This window comes from Anopheles stephensi, chromosome 2 (assembly GCF_013141755.1).
Source record: "Anopheles stephensi strain Indian chromosome 2, UCI_ANSTEP_V1.0, whole genome shotgun sequence".
Classification (NCBI taxonomy): domain Eukaryota; kingdom Metazoa; phylum Arthropoda; class Insecta; order Diptera; family Culicidae; genus Anopheles; species Anopheles stephensi.
In genome coordinates, this window is record NC_050202.1 from 53,741,060 (window position 1) to 53,757,355 (window position 16,296).

The 16,296-nt window shown below is 44.0% G+C and overlaps 1 protein-coding gene across 2 annotated transcripts in view; it reads left to right on the plus strand.

The window, feature by feature from the left end:
* Window positions 1–16,296, plus strand: part of LOC118502680 — a 160,303-nt gene that overhangs the window by 17,939 nt on the left and 126,068 nt on the right. For both annotated transcript variants that reach the window (XM_036035189.1, XM_036035188.1), the window contains one exon: window positions 3,432–4,220. In XM_036035189.1, the coding sequence (XP_035891082.1) occupies window positions 4,118–4,220 (103 nt within the window). In that variant the 5' untranslated portion in view covers window positions 3,432–4,117. The remainder of the gene's footprint in view (window positions 1–3,431; window positions 4,221–16,296) is intronic.

Here is a 16,296-nt window from a genome sequence, read left to right on the forward strand (position 1 = left end):
TCTACTGCATATTCCTTGTCCGCTTGCATAATTCATTTCTATGTCACGGAAGGTTTCTTAGGTTTCAAAGAAAATAATTTTAAATGACTACCCCTAAACTCATAATAATTCCGAAATTAAACTAACGCGAATAATATCTTCAAATTCTAACCAATATTTAAGTAACTTGAGGAATTTTGCTAACATAGAACGGAGTCCTACAAATAATGAGGGAAGAATTCCAAATTGACTGTGGAGCTGTCAATTTCCTGCCAACCATTAGGTGACCAACCCTGAGGAAATGACAAATTGCGAAAATGTCTTCGATTTTTTTCTTTACATGCCAACACCAGATAAGTCACATCTGTATGAGATTATCTTAAAAATTAGACGGAAAGGTTGTTTGAGTACCATTTAATTTTATGCCTTTTTATCCTAAACTTTTCCTAGTTCAACTTATTGTTTTTACTTGAACTTGAAAATGATTTCTTGCTTATGGTTGGACACCGAAAAAAAACAGCCTTTTCCTTTTGGACCGGCACACTACACCAAGTGGCCAAACTTTCCCGAAACATAAATAAACTCTCGTTCTCTCTCGCAACCGAGATTCAACAAGCAACATTTTCCACCAGCTTCAAACGAACCACTGTGCGAACGGATGGTGGTGGTGTACCGAGTCGGTAGAATGGACGCAAACATACCGAACCGATGTGGTATTTGGGGAAGGGGGAGGAAAGGGGAGAGGGGTGTGCGGTGAAACGATAAAGAAAAGTGGGAAATAGCTTTAACCTCATTCACTTCCGACGGCTAGGGCGACGACGACGATGATGATGATGATGATGGTGATGACCGTCCAATAGGGGCTCCATTTGAACTTCTTTAACATTTTTCCTTTTTTCAACCCCCGGACATCGGTCAAGTGGGGATGGTGCGGGACGAAGCGTTTGTTTTTCTTTGCGCAAAACGCTTTACAAAACCGGGTCTTGCCGTTTTCCCTCCCATGCCAAATGAGGCGTGCGAGCGAGCGAGAGAGAGAGAGAGAGAGAGAGAGAATGTTCCGCTAGAACGGGAAATCCTGACAAAACAAAGCGTGGCGCAAAAAGTAGCCCAAGGAAATCTTTCAATATGTAACATCATCATCCCATAAAGCTATCATGAAGATAAGTAGTATTTCAACATCCGCTCCGTGTTGTGGTGGCCATCTGGGAGTTTTCCCTTCGGTGCGGTTCACACAAACGGGAACGGGGGAAGCGCTGGGTGGGATAATTACTTTTGGCAGGTATGTTTTCCGACATCTGTAATCTGTGCTTTAGCAACATTAGCCTGCTGGTTAGCAAGCGTCGTTACACAGCGTTATGTTCTTATGACGTCGGAAGCATCCGGTTTTTCCTCTTTCATAAGGGAAATTTTTAATCGTTTTAAAGCAATCTTAGAAAGAAATGCTAGCTTATTTAAATGAATTTGGGAAAACGGAATGAATTTGGGAAACCCCGAAGAAAAACTTCCCAAACCAACAAAACAACACACGAATTGATGGCAAGAAATCATCGAACAAATTTCTCTCACGGGACTTCCCCTTAATCGATATCAAATGCTTCCACCTTCAGCCTGCTCCGTGTGCTCTTCCGCTAGTTTTTCCCACAACCAGCAGCTTGATTTTCTTCTGCAACGATTGTGCCCGGTTTTTTTCTTTCTTGTGCTGCACTGCACTCGCCTCGAAACTCGTTTATTGCCGATGAAAAATTTAATCACACTCACAGCAAGCAGCTTCACGAGGCAGCTAAGATCTGAGAGGCAGCAAAAGAAAAGCTTGAAGGCTTGAACAATTTTCTCCGTACCGTCCCACGGTTCGTGTTTGAAAATTTTCCACTCACCCAGCGCCGAGAACCTGGTGGGAAATAAAAGCTTCTAAATGAACTCGACTTAAGGAACACAAGAACAAGTCGGGCCGGTTTTTGGATTGAGTTAATTGAGGATTGAGTCTTTCGTGCTTGGCGTGGGGCAGAAAATGGGAAAAAGAAAATTCGTCAAAAATGTTTGCTTCGCCACTAGAAAGAAGGAGTGAGAGCATAGGAAAAACGGAACCTCGAAAGGCTCGACTGTGAAAGTTCTTTGGTAAGTTTATTATGGCTCACAAAGCTCGCTCGCTAAAAATTCAAAGACGAAAGACGATGAAGAGAACAAATTTTAATAACGCTTAGAATGAAACCGTTTAGGCCGTACGGATAAGCGGATTGGATTCGAGTTTTCCTGCACGAAGCCGGTATGATATTGTGCCCGTAGCTAAGCTGGCCGTTTTGTTATGTTAAGCAAAATGTTCACACAATCCTGTTTATTGTTGAGCTTTTTGCAGCTTGGCGTGTGTGTGTGTGTGCGATTCAATACCACATCCACACACAGGAAATCGGGAACGCTCTTTGTGATGTGTGGTGTTACGTTATGAGCGATTTGTTCTGTTCACCCAACCTCCTCCTCACAGACATACCATCTTCGGTTGAATAGTTTTCGGCACGGCTTGAAACAAAACACCACACACGAACCCGGGTGAGCAAGTGGAAATTCCTTTCTTTTCTTCGGCCCCAGCGCTGCAGGCACCCCATCTGCGCTAATCCACTGTGATGGTGTGTTTCATCAAAACACACAGAAACGCTTCCCTTCGTTAGAAGGGATTTATTGAGAAGCGAGATGAGATGAGAAAATCCCCCATCGCTAGTAGTTGTAAACGGCAGAAGCAAACAGATGCGGCCCGTTCCTGCAACTACAAGGCAAAAGACTCCGGGGCCGAAAAAGACCAGAGAGGGGGGCCCTCAGACAGGCCGGAACAGTTTCACCATTGTTCTGCCGGGTTAGCATATGTGCTGACGAAACAATAACATCACCAGTATGGTCCGGAATACCTTTCGCTTCACCGAGTTTTTTTGCAGGATTTACGGCGAATCGGCCAGTACCGTGTGGCAGTTGTTGTGCTTTTTAGGGAGCAATCTTCTTCGTCGGTAGTTCTGCAGAAGAACGATGAAGCTGATGACAACCTCGCACAAACCCTGTGTATCCCGTCTCGTGATAGAATTCCAAGTAAAAGGCACTAATCCACACACCGCTCCGCAGTCATCATCAATACCGGTCGAACCAACATTCACCGAGGACCCAACCTGGAAGTGTACACATCGGTGCATTTAGTGCATTGGGTCATGCAAGATATTTATTCGGTTGAAAAACTGTTGCTCAAAACTTCTACTTGCCCCGGTCGGACGACAGTGCCACAACGAGGTCGAGATTTATCCGGAAACCAGGATGCCTGGGACATAGCTCGGAAGCATTCTAAAACCTAGTGTCAGACTTACTGGACCTTAAAGCCGGGGCATTCCGAGTTAAACGAGTTTTAAAGTGTGCTCAGAATTAAATCGCCAGCAAGTGTCAAAGTGTAAAATAATTGCAAAATTTATATCCCACAGGTACGAGAGGCTTCAGAAAAGTGTGTGCGTGTGTCTGTGTGTGTGTAATATGATCCTATCAATCAAGGGGTGTTCCAATTAATAACACGAAAAGAGAAACAGCTGAGGCAGGTCCAGCATGTCGTGAACAAAAATCGGTAAAAGTCGTTTAATCGTTTGCCGGTGTGCTTGTCGAACAATAGGGCTGTTGCTGTGAAGTGAAGTGAAGAGGAAATCGGTTTTCCATCGTGTAATAGTGTGTGAATCCGCGTGTGACGGACGCCCGCAACTGTGTGGGCAGATCCGTGTGAGGATGCGTACCTAGTGCGGCAGTGCTTCCTGAAGTGTGTGTCTGTGTGTGCATTTTTCTAAGTGAGCTAGTGAGAGCGTCCTGTGCTCTCCTGCATGTGTGTATTATTGTGTGAATGTGTTAGCATTCCAATTTCTGTGTGTGTGGTGCGTGTAAGCACGAAGCTTAACGAGTGGGAAATGATGGCTGAAACGTGATTATCTCCGGTTGATTCGTTGTGAGTTTTAAATAATCAGCTGAGGCTTCGTTCACCATCCAGCGTGAACCGGAGCGGAGAAAACATCGGTGAAAATCCTCCCCCAAACCTCCACATTTCCCCAAGCCAAGCTCCCACCGCGGCTTTTCCTTTTGCGCTCGTCCCGAGTGTGTTTTGGGTTTTCCTTCGCCTGCCAACGCCATGAGGCCAACACCAGCACGGGGCGCACTGGTAGTCATGCTGGTAATGCTGGCTAATCTCGCCCGTGCACAGATCGACTGGGCCGAGGATGACGACGATCCAGGTAGGTAGAGCCGGGAAAACTCGGGAAGAAAAAACGATGAAAACGGAGCGTAGGATTAACGAAATTCTCCCTAACGCTTCGCCACGGCCGTTGGGTGGGATGAAGATTAAAAGCTAGCACAGCAGCCAGTGTGCCTAGCGAGCACAAGGGCAACAGAGCTTGCGAGAGCTTATCATCCGCGGACGAGCTGCGATGAAACACGGCTAATTAGATAGCAACATCAGTGAACGGATTCGCACCCGACACCATTTCGTATCCGCCGTGCTTTGCCTTGTGTGGGAAAGTAATAACACGACACGATGATATCCCTTTAAAGCGATCTAATTTAAATTACGCCGAGGATGGCGGATTTTCCATCTCCAACCGCCAGAGGGTGGCTTGGTCGGGAAAACATACGTACGTTCCTCGTTTTTTTGTCTGTTCTGTTGTATTTATACCTCACGTTGGAATTAATCACACAACTGCATTCCTTACCACGAGAAGAAGAACTGGTGTGAAATAATGCCGAACAACGCCACGTTGCTCGAATGCCACTCTCGGGCGCTATTTGAATCAAACATTCCCGCTTGCCGGACGGTAAAGTTAGGAGCGACGGTTCAGCACTCCAGTCACTGCACTAATTGAGTTATCGAAATGGAAACACTCACACAAACCCTTCCTAGAGGGAGGGTTGAATTTCCGAATGGCCGAGTGCATCATTTAACAGCGCCTGTGCATAAAACCTGGTTGACTCCCCCGTTTGGCTTAGACACATTCGTCCAAGCATATTTGATTAATTCGCGTGTGAAAATCAACAGAAGGGACAACGCCGAAGCCGGCCCACACTTTAATGGCCGGTTGCGTGGAGTATGTTTTCCAACCAGTATCCGGCTGCAAATAGCCAAGCTCACACACACACACACACGTTTGGAGCTAAATAGCTGGGGGAAACACAGCGAGGCGAGATGTGTTTTTGTTCTGGTGCAGTTGCTGTTTACCCTTGCTGGACCCCACCTGAACTTTCTCTAAAACCGATACCGATCTAATAAATCGCACACAGTGCCACGCGAGTGTGAAAGTCTCGAAAGCGTCGTCGAAATTTTGGATTGCTGCACCACATCGCCAGCAAACCGGCGCAAAATTCAACAAATCATGAACAAACAGGCCATATATCTTACCTGAATCCGATGCACTGCAGTATATATACATCGGCCGCTGCACATACACACACACACAAGTGCGGACGGTGAAAAGACGAGAGGTCAACATCTGTTTTCTGCCCTATCCACCCCAACATCACCTGTTCACACTCCCGCATTCGATGACCCGCGTAGGCCGTTTCCTTAACTCTGGGTTCTCTGCTTGGCCGAAAAACCCTGCACCGAAAATTCTGCTTCATCGGAGCGGACAATTTGATTTAATATTTGCTGTTCGTTTTAACCTTTCACGGATTTTCCACCGGGACCCGGTGATTTGGCTACGCAGGCCGGCAACGCTCGGGTTGGGTACGCTGCAGCCATAACGACACCGGCAGCCCGTCAGCAGATTTCTGCAGACTGCATTTTACGATGGCCGACGGTTTTATTTGTTTGACGGGTATGGCGGCTCGGGAGGCTGGTGGAAGCGGGCGATTGTGTTTGTGCAGCATTTTCGTTGGGTGATGAATTTGTCTGGGTGTGTGTGTTTGGGTGCAAAAAAGGGCAAACTAAACCATCGGTCCTTCGGCACAGTGAGAGAAGGAAATGATCAGAAAGGCAAGCAAATGGTTCGAAAATTGTGTGCCTTAAAGTTGTTGGATTACTGTTGCCTGTGTGACTTTTGAAGCATGATTTTTGGGAAGGGGATAATATAATATTTGCTTAAATATTACAGGCGTGGGGAGCAGTTTCGAATTTAAATCACAAATTAACTGTACAAGCCACATATTTGAAGTGAGGACCTGAAGCAGCTTTAAAAATAGAAAATATAAAACAAATAATGCCACACATTCTAGAACTCCTGTCAATTTAATATTGAATGCTCAGTACTATGAACGAACAATCCGGACCTCAGAGTTCTTCTCAAAAAGATGCTAGAGAAAGAGGTCGTTAAATTTATGATACTGTTGCTTCCTCAAAAATGTAAGACAATATTGGCCTTCTAATGGTTTACTAGACTTAACATTACCTTAAAGTTTTATAGGCTGAACTCACTAAGCGGAAATAGTCGGGATGAGTTTCGATCCTGGGTCCTGTCTTGTGAAGTCAGGCATATCATTTACAATTTTTGAGGCTCACCAAGAAGCAAGCAGCAGAACTTGTAGACAATTCTTGCCTATTCAATGTCTTTACGTCTATTGATGAGAGGACCTCCATTAAACAGCTTTTCAAGGAACATCAAAGACTGAAGCAACTAACTTTAGCCTTTAACCTCTAAAAAGTTAACAATTCTTTCAAGGATGCCAAAGAAAAAGTGGACTCCAGCCTTTTAATTTTAACCAAGAAAGTGAGGAACTCAACCTTTGGAGATATCTTTGGTAGGTTTACCAGGTCAAGGAGTGGTGTTAAATTTGTACTAATAAAAAATCCTTCTATCGGTAGAATTTAAGGCACCTCTCACTAAATTTTAGTTAAAGCTTTGGTAGTTGTTTTAGACAAATCTACAACCTTTATTAGTGGCCTTTTACAAATTCCTAAAAGATGGCCTTGCCTTAAATACGATTGGGATCTTTAAAACCAAACCCTTGCATTAAACGCACACTTTAAACATGGTAAATTTTGTCCATCGCTCTTCACACTGTGCCGGTCTTTCGGGCTCCACCGTCACAGCATCAAACATTCTTCAACCACTCATAAAGGTTGAGGTCATCCGAATGCCCTGTTTTTGGGGTCCAATCGGTGGCTGATCTTGCTCCCCCCTCCCCCATTCCACCCCTTTTATCCACCGACTGGAAAAGCTGACGAAAGCGATTATTTTGAGGAAGCCAGAAACCAAGCCACACATTTAGAGATTGCTCCTAAAAATGGGACCAACGGGGGGAACGCTTTATAAAGATATGTCACAGCTTTTATCCTGACGAACCCGGGCGTTTTTTTTGGTCTGCTGTACGTTAATGTTGCTACCATCACGTCACAAAGCCACAACACAACGGTGGTGACGAGATCATTGATAACGACGGAACTGGAGCGTGTGTGCTGATTCGACCGAGAGCACGGAGACTCAAATGAGAAAGTTTATCCCGCATAAAGAAGGCGAAGCGAACAAATTCGGCAAACGATAACGATGTGCTGCATGAAAGTATGGCCGGAAGTACGTAAATATTGCTGATGAAAATTGTTCCCACTCACGAATTGGATGTGAGGAGCATTCTTTTTCGTTTGTCCTTCGAACGTGCTCCGCATGTCTGACGGAAATTTTCTGAGCAGGCGCCCCTTGCTGTAGGGCAGCTGCCGGTTCGGTTTGCTTTGGTAACGAATGACCAACAGACGCACACACAGTTTCACATTTTGCTACTGCTGATGATCGATAAATGAATAACGAGCCTTCCTTGAGTAGCGATGCGATGCTGGCGATATCGATGTGCAATGTTGCGTCTAGGTTGGCTCAACTGGCCTTCAGCCACATCAACTTCACTTCATTGGCGGCCTTTGCAGTACTGCGATAGAACGATTTGCCATGCCGTGTTAAACCATTATTCATCCGTTTGTTTGCATAATTAATACATCTGGCCGTGTTTGGTCTAACGGGAAGAGGAAACATCCGAGTGAGACACTTTTCCCACTGGCTCACTCGCTTACCCCGCCGCTAAGAAACATTTCCCGAAATCAACGGCATGTGTGGAGAACTTTCACTCATCCCGGCCGACTCAAAGTGGCTGGATCGATTCGCTTTTCTCGCTTTTCCATCTCTTGGGACAAAGAGAAGAGTGGTAATGGAGCTACTTACCCACCAGGACGGAAATGTGTGGCCATTTCCCATAATAGCTGTCCTATATTGAGACGCTCCTGACGCCGAACGCTAATCAGGTGAACAACTGTGCAGTAATCTTTCCGGGAAATGGTTCGTTCATGCGTTCGCACAAAACGATACATCGGTAATTGGTGTGTCTCGTGTGTCGAGACATATGCCTTGCTTTTTTTCGTGGGCTGAGTGTTGTAGGTGAGTAAGTGTATAGGTTTGGCGCTATTTTGGTTTGTGTGTGGTAAAACGCGACTGCAGAACAATTTTGGCACTCAGTGGGCACTCTGGTAAGGTTAGAAAATATTAATGTCAGTTAATAATAAACATTTCTTACTTCCGTCATTGCATTTCTGCTTATTTTGCGTACTCCCATTGATGGAAATGATTATAAATGCGTTGGTTATAAAATTATCTTCAATACTGTATGTTATATTAATGCCATGCGTAAATAGAGAAACACACATAGCGTTTAAACGCAAAATTCTTAGCAGTGTTTACGAGGTAAACCTAGCTGTCTATAAATTCAACTACTAGCTTTAACAGCCTCAACATTCGAAGTCGTTCTAGTTGGCACCTTAACTTTCAATCGTAAATTACTCCTTTAGCCAGTGTAGGCGCTAGACATCATCGAATCTAGGAAGGATAATAAAACAAAACTGCCGAAACAATACTGCGAATGAACGCTCACCACTTTCTCGACAAAAAGTAGTCATCCTACACTCAACTCCTTTCAAGTTCTCCATTTTCGTCACAATCTTCCTTCTTATAATATAACTCCTAAAATAGAAAGTGTACAAGTATGAGATATTCATGAGATATTCAAGGATTGGAAGTGTGTTTTGGGTTCTTATTAACATGTAAATAAATAAAAACAAAATTGAGGATTTGAGAGTTTTTAAACCATGTCAGCTGCATCAACAATAAATTCATCTTTAGCTTTGTTGGCCTGTTTCAGTATTAAACTGTAAAATGAAAAATACAAATTGATGTGATCAACACCGATAAGTTTAATTGGTCGGTTGGCCATTTACAACAGGTCTCTCTATCTCTCTTCTTGGCCTTGTAGCCGCATAAGTTATGCCTGGCATTGTTGGCCTTCTATCTTAGGCTTAATGATACTAAACAGATGGATAGTCTTTTCTTGGCCTATTATTTCTGGATAGTCAGGCCCTGCCGCATGAAGACCGACCAACCTGTTTCAAATGAACATAAAATGAATTTATAAAATGTTTCTAAAATTTGCTTCCCTCTTTACACAGTAGATCATATCAAGATCGCAGAAAATTCAGTTGAAATAAATATAATAACAACGCTTAATTATTGTTAAAATATAAAAAATTAACTGAAATAAAAAATACAAAGGACAATACGGCATCAGTCCGTAATACTTAATAAATAAATAAATAATAAATAAAAAATACATAAATTAGTGAAAATTGAAAGTTTGAAAATGCTGTAAAATTTTCAATTTATTATTTTATATTTACCAATATTAATATCTATTCCTAGCTGATTTAAACGCTAGTGCTCAAAATATCCCTTGTATCGAGTATTGCCTACCTTTTGGCGTATATAGTTCGATAGATCTTATCCAGCATTAGAGTAAGAACTGCTTTGGGGAGAAGACTGTTGCATAATACATCAATTTTCTGCATAAACTTCTTCTTTTAAGGAATATGAGGGCAATCTAGCTGCCTCAGACTGTCCTCTCATGCGCCAAGACTCACCATTGATCTATGTTTAGACTAATTCAAAGAAACCTTTTTCGGTTATCGAGTCAAAGAAGAAGCTAAAAAAGTTTATTATCGCTTCGTCAACAGAGCAGAGACAAAATTTTCTCAATAATATACTACAAACCAAGGCAAAACGAATCCACCAATTTAACGTAATGTTTAGCAAAGTGCTCAAGAAACGTGTCTAATAAACTGTACCCAAGCGCGGTGCCGCACAACAAACCGAAACTTCTGCGAAAAAGTTAAGAGCGCGCGAACAGATGTACCGAGCGCAAAACTCTGACGCCACGACAACGCGCGGTACGACGATGACGACGTGCTTACAAACGTGGCCGACATTGATTGATTTGTTCGTTAGTGTTATTCAATTGCCCTATTCCAGCTGGCGCTGGCACCGCGGAAAGCTTACAAACTTTCCACACCCGAAGTTTACATTCCATTTGTCATCAATGTACGTTTCTGTGCCTGTGCCTGTGCACACACACCGTTACCTGCAAAGCTTATGCCATCAAAACGTGAAAAAGATGAATTTTCCCTTCAAGTGTTTGATTGGTTCGGTTAGTAGTGCTATCCCACGGTTTTCTCAACTTTTTTCGCTTCTTGCAATGGCTCAATCACACACACACACACACACAGACAGGCAGATAGAAAGGCAAAAAAAAGCCAATCTCAAGTACGGAACCTCTGAATGGGGTAACGAGTCGTGTGGAAATTTCATTTCCACTTTAGCTCCCTCTGCGTTACAATTTCCTGTGTCACTTAGCACACTCGCGGGTTGCACACCTCGCGCCGAGGCTAAAAAGTCAAGAGCGTGACACATTTTGATTGGAAACGTGCACTTCGGCGACGAGCAGGTTTGAAGTGTGCACGTCGTCGTTTTCGTCTTCGTACGGCGGGTGAGTTCGTGGGTTGGGAAATCAATAGAAAATCACCCCCCAAAATCGAAGAGATACCGCAGGGCGCAAACGGCGAAGTGTGAAGCGGGCGAAGAATCTGTCAAGAGTTTGCTCACTAACCGCATTAATTTTCCGAAACCGGAAACTATCCATCCGGGCTAGACTACAAATTGAAAACTTCCTTTTTACCGTTTGCCGTCTTTTTTTTCGCCAGGATATGGGAAGAAATTGAGCAGAGAGATTGCGGAGGACCAAACGGGATAGACGGGTGCTATACAATTTTCCTAAATAGGTGTGGAACTTGGGTTTTTCTTTTCGCCCCAAAGAATTGCCTCAACGGTGCGAACCTGCCGGAGAGTATCAAAACTCAATTCACCTTAAAGCCGGCTGCCACTTATTGAAATACCAATCAAACTTAGGAAAGCCATCGACTCACCGAACAACCCCCCACCACTCGCACACTCGATCGATCGATTGATCCAACCGGTGTTGGGATGCAAGAACACTGCTCGGGGAAGGATTTGCCCCGGCTGGCGCATTCGGTTGCCGCTTCATCCGAAAGTCTGCCAAAAACGTGCCATTGTTGCTCAAACGTCCGTGTCTAGTGTTTTTGTGCCATTGTTTTTTGGCCCTCCCTTGCTTCTTGCACTTCCCATCTAGCCTGCCCCAGGCAAGTGGAGCGAGCGTTCTGGCAAATATTTACACTAAGCTACAGCGTACACCTTCACGTGCTTCATGGCTCCAGAAACGCCAGAAGAGGAGGATTTCGGCAGCACAAAAACGAGCAGGCAGAGCAGATGAAGTTATACCCCCGTGCAATTGAATCTCCAATCAAAGAGGCACAGGCCACCGCGCCTTATTTTGTGCCAGGCGCCAAAAACAACCACCCCAAAAACCAGCTCTGATGTTGCTTATTGATCTCGCCACATCACGAGCTCCGAAATCAATTTCCGTTTGGCAGGTTCATAAGCTGCAGGATCTGCCAGGCACCCGGACACTTCGTAACCATGACTTCTTCCTTTGTGTGTGCGATGGTTCGGTTGACGTACGATATGCGCACGATGTGTCACACACATCGTTCCCTGCCAAAGTCCAATCATTATCCGGCGAGGGCCCAATCGGGTTGCCGATGGGTAAGCACACCCAAAAGCTCAACAGAATATTGTTATTGATTTGGCACAGCTCGGGTAAGGATGCTGTCTCTCTCTCTCTCTCTCTACTGGAAACAAACGCGTTGCTACAAACGTCAAACGGATTCACTCCAGCAAAAGGTCTTGCTCGGGGGGTTGCAAACTTGAATTTCACCATTCGCATGCAAAACGAAAGAGTTCAAGTTCTCGGGGTTCTCGGGGGCCCTTCTCTCCGGTACCATTAAAGCTCATTTTTCAAGGCATAACCACCACCCCGACCCCTGAGTAAATGGTCGTCTGGTCATCGTTAGTGACAGACGCAAATGCCACCGTCTCTGCCGTCGCTGCCATGACCGTTGCGTTGCTTCGGGTCACAAACTTTCGTATGATTTATTTATGCTTTGCTGGCGGACCGTTGGCAAGAGAATATGGTGGATGAAAACGAAATTATTTGTCAGCCAAATATGCTTAATTATAGCCATTCGGCCCAAATGCGTCTAACAAATGGGCGCCGGATTCGTTTGCATAGGAACGGTGCTGAATGTTATGTGCTGCTGGGGTTGTGATTTTTATCAGACAATTGTTAATTGGCAAAATTGGATAGAGCTCTTGTAGAATTGGATGTTAGATGGATTTTCGGATTTTATTCTTTAATAATTTTAGTAAATTATATTTACTTAATAATATTTTTAGTATTATTGCTTACCTTAAATTTATTTGAGCATTATAAATAATTGAATTATAAAATGCTTGTAAAAATCGTACTTTTTTATTCAAATAGAACGGCCTGACCGTCTGCTTTAATTTACAATTAGTTCACCTTTCACTTTAGTTGAAAGATATTCTCTCCTCCGATCCAACAAAGGCCACCTTTTCCGGGGCTGTTCCCGATGAGGATCTGTATTGTGCGGAGATACCTTAAGCCGAGTCTAGTCGGACACTTCATTACCAAGTATTTTGATATCAATTTTCGAGAACTTCAAAGCAAGAATCGTATGCGGTTTTCCATAAGCTGGAGTTCTCTGTTCATGCGTGGCCTACTTCAATCAATCGTCGCAACTTCTTCTATGCCGTCGATTCTAACTATTTATAACGTACGAATTCGAAATTCTTCGTAAGTTAATTAAAAACGTTAATAAAAATTCAGCTTTTCTTGTACAAAATGTATTTCTTGAACATTAAGCGATTTTTCTCATTGTGATCTTTATTTTTGCAGAATATGACAATATTGGTTGTGATTCATTCCTTGTTTGTTCGACTGACAAAAAGTTGTAGAAAGGATTGATGAATATTATATATAATGAATTGAATATATGAATTTAAGCATATATTTAGAACTTCAAAAATTTTACTGGCTTCCTTTACTCGACTCAACAATATTTTATTTTTCCATTAGTAAAAAACAGTCTAGACACCTTCCAGGACTACGCTTATTAGTCTATAGACTCTTCGTCGATGCTTAACGCTACCTGAACTCGATACTACATCTTAAGTTTTAATAAATTTCCAATTTCTTTAGTAGAAAGTTTAGTTAGGTCAGCAAGGCAGTTAATACTCTAACGGAAAGAACATTACCTAACAGCACAGCCAGTATTAATTAAATTCTTTTTATTCTTTCAGATATAATTCAGTATTTAGACTGTTCATGTTGCTCTTATTAGCTCAATAATAATGCTGGTCTAATATAGTGTGATATTCTACAAGTTACTTTCAATCGTAGAAAGACTCTTTTGTGTAAAATATATTTGTATGAAATAACTCTGTAAGGTTAAGCAATACGGCCAGGCCGTTCTTTATGAATAAAAACTCTGAAAGGTTCTATAATGAAATTATTCTTTATACAATATTCGACTAATACAAACCCTATAAAAATCTTGTAAAGGTAAAACACCAGAATCAAACACAGGTACAGATAATGTATTGGATGTTACTTAGCTTTCAACAATAATGCTGTTTTATTACTCAATGTTTGATTTTCAGTAATTATTTTTTTTATCAAAGCTTCGTTTAGTTCTTATAGAAATGTGTCATCAAGCCTCTTAGGTATTATTGATCGTCAAGAACACATTACACTTAACACATCCAGCTTGTTTAAAGTGATGTTCAATATTCATTCTCCGCTTCTTCCTACACAAGTCACCAGCCGAAACTTGAACGGTGCTTCTGCACCTTACAGACCTTTCTTAAACTGGTGAAGTACCACTTAAAGAAATTTAATGCCCCAACAACATCACCCCGAACTATGTTCGGGTTTGCAGCGTTATTGACATTGCTCCACACTGCCGGGCATGATTACCGTAAAATGTTATTAAGAACGGCAGACGGCATCTGCCAAAACAATTCACTTTCATCTCCGTTCAGCCCGTCAGCCAGCCAGCAAAACCGGTCAGCAAAGGTGCATCGAGCAACCAGCTTGCAACTTGTATAACTTACGATCCACTACATCCTGGATGGCTCGAGGTCATCTTTAGCAAAAGGGAACTGCATCGTCCCTCTCTCGCTCGCTCTGCCAAGAAATAGTGTCCGGAGCATCCTTCCTACACAGCACCGTAGCGCAGCGCAAAGCTCTTCAAGCGACAAGAGCAGTGCATTGTTTGAGCTGGAATTTAGTTTCAAACTTCAACATCGACCGCTCCGGCTCCGTCACGCACAAACCACTCGTCCTAAGAAAGACCGAACATCGAACATCGTTACTGTCTGCTGCTGCTTGCTTGTGTGTTGGCAGCCGAGCCGAGCGTTTGTTTAAAGATTGTTTGAATAAATTGTGCGGGTTTGCTGTGCTGTGGAAATGTGTCCTCAATTTAAGCTTCCAGCAAACCCTTCTGCTGCAAGATGTGGTGCAGAAAAAGTGAGTCCAAAACCGAGCGAAAGCGAATGCAGCCCAAAAAATGGTTGTGTCGATGGGGTCGTGGAGTGTCGCATTGAAGCAACCGTCGGAGACGCAACGATTGCCGGGAGCGACCACTTAAGGATGCTGCTATTTGCCCAAGTGCACCAAGTGTGTTTGTGCAAAGAATGCCATAAAACTGTGAACGATTGCCTTAAATCTTGATTCGTGTGCGGAAATCTCCAGTTACCGCAAGTGCGGGGCGGGAAAAGGCCACTCCAGGGTTTCGCCGAGATCCCAGGCCGGCACAAGAACAAAGGCGCACCCTAAAAGCCTAACGGCCATCGGTGAAAATGCGGACCGAAGTGGGTAAACAGTGTTCAGAAGGTCAGGTTCTGCTCTGCTCTGTGGACACGAACAAGATGAGCATTTATTTGAGTTTTACTTTTCTGATCCTGCTCGGAAGGTGTCGTACCGTCGGCTACATCCGCCCATTTGGAGATGGTCCAGATCTTTACCGAGCGCGAAGAAAAGTTCATCACCTCAGCCACCCCGATGGTCCCAATGGCCCAACGTCCTCGGCAGCCATCCATAAAACTCTTCTTTTATTCCTTACCCAGCCCAAACGTTCGTCCAACCGACGGTTGATGGGCAAGACCAGCCTCGAGGAAACGAACCCGGAGAAATACAGGTGGAAGTGATTTTCCTCTTTACCGTAGCGCTGGCACACTTTTTACGACAAAACCGGCATGAAGATGGCCGAGCACATTCAAAGTAAAAGGACAGCCCGAGCAGGGCCCTAGGAGCCAGAAGACAGAAAAACTCTCAGAAACACAGCCACACAGCGAAAAGGATAACGCTAAGGAACAAAAGCGCGAAACAAACAAAAACAAAAGTGGGAGGAGGTGGGCACCATCACAGCCCAGCGGGAGGACAGTCGAGTGATAAATGAAGAGCTTAAATGGTTTGTTTTATGAAGATATTTTATGAGTGAAAGTTTTTTGTGGAGCACCGGTGCTGGGGAACGGGTCTCCGTGTCTGTCGGCTTCTTTCTTGTCCGTTTGTTTGTTACTTTTGTGCTTTGTGATGAAAGTGACTGCCGCTGCTTTCATGTGTCGTACAGCCGCGCATCTTGAAGTGACAGTTTGGGGACAGTTTCGGTTGGTGCGTACCTGACACAGCATCCACGGCAACTAACCCTGGGGCGCGCTGCACACTTTTTCTGGACTGGATTACGGTTGCCGGCTTCAAGTGGCCGTGTCATTTTACCGTGAAGATTTTACCAACTTTTCCGAGTGCGAGTCCGAGGGGGAGGGGAGCGGGTTGTTCCAAGGGTCCACCGAATCGTGGGTCGTCGCCGGAGGTCCTTCCATTCGTTCAAAGCTTCCAAAAGAGGGTGAAGCTGGAAAGTTATTATTAAATCGGGTGAATCGGGTTCCGTTTTTGCTCTGAATGTGTGTGTGTGCGTCGTTCTTTTGGGGAGGGGACTGTCCGAAAAACGAATATCCGAAGCGCAAACTGTACATGTCAGAACAATAGCGCCCGTCCGCCCTAATCCGTTTCATCCTAATC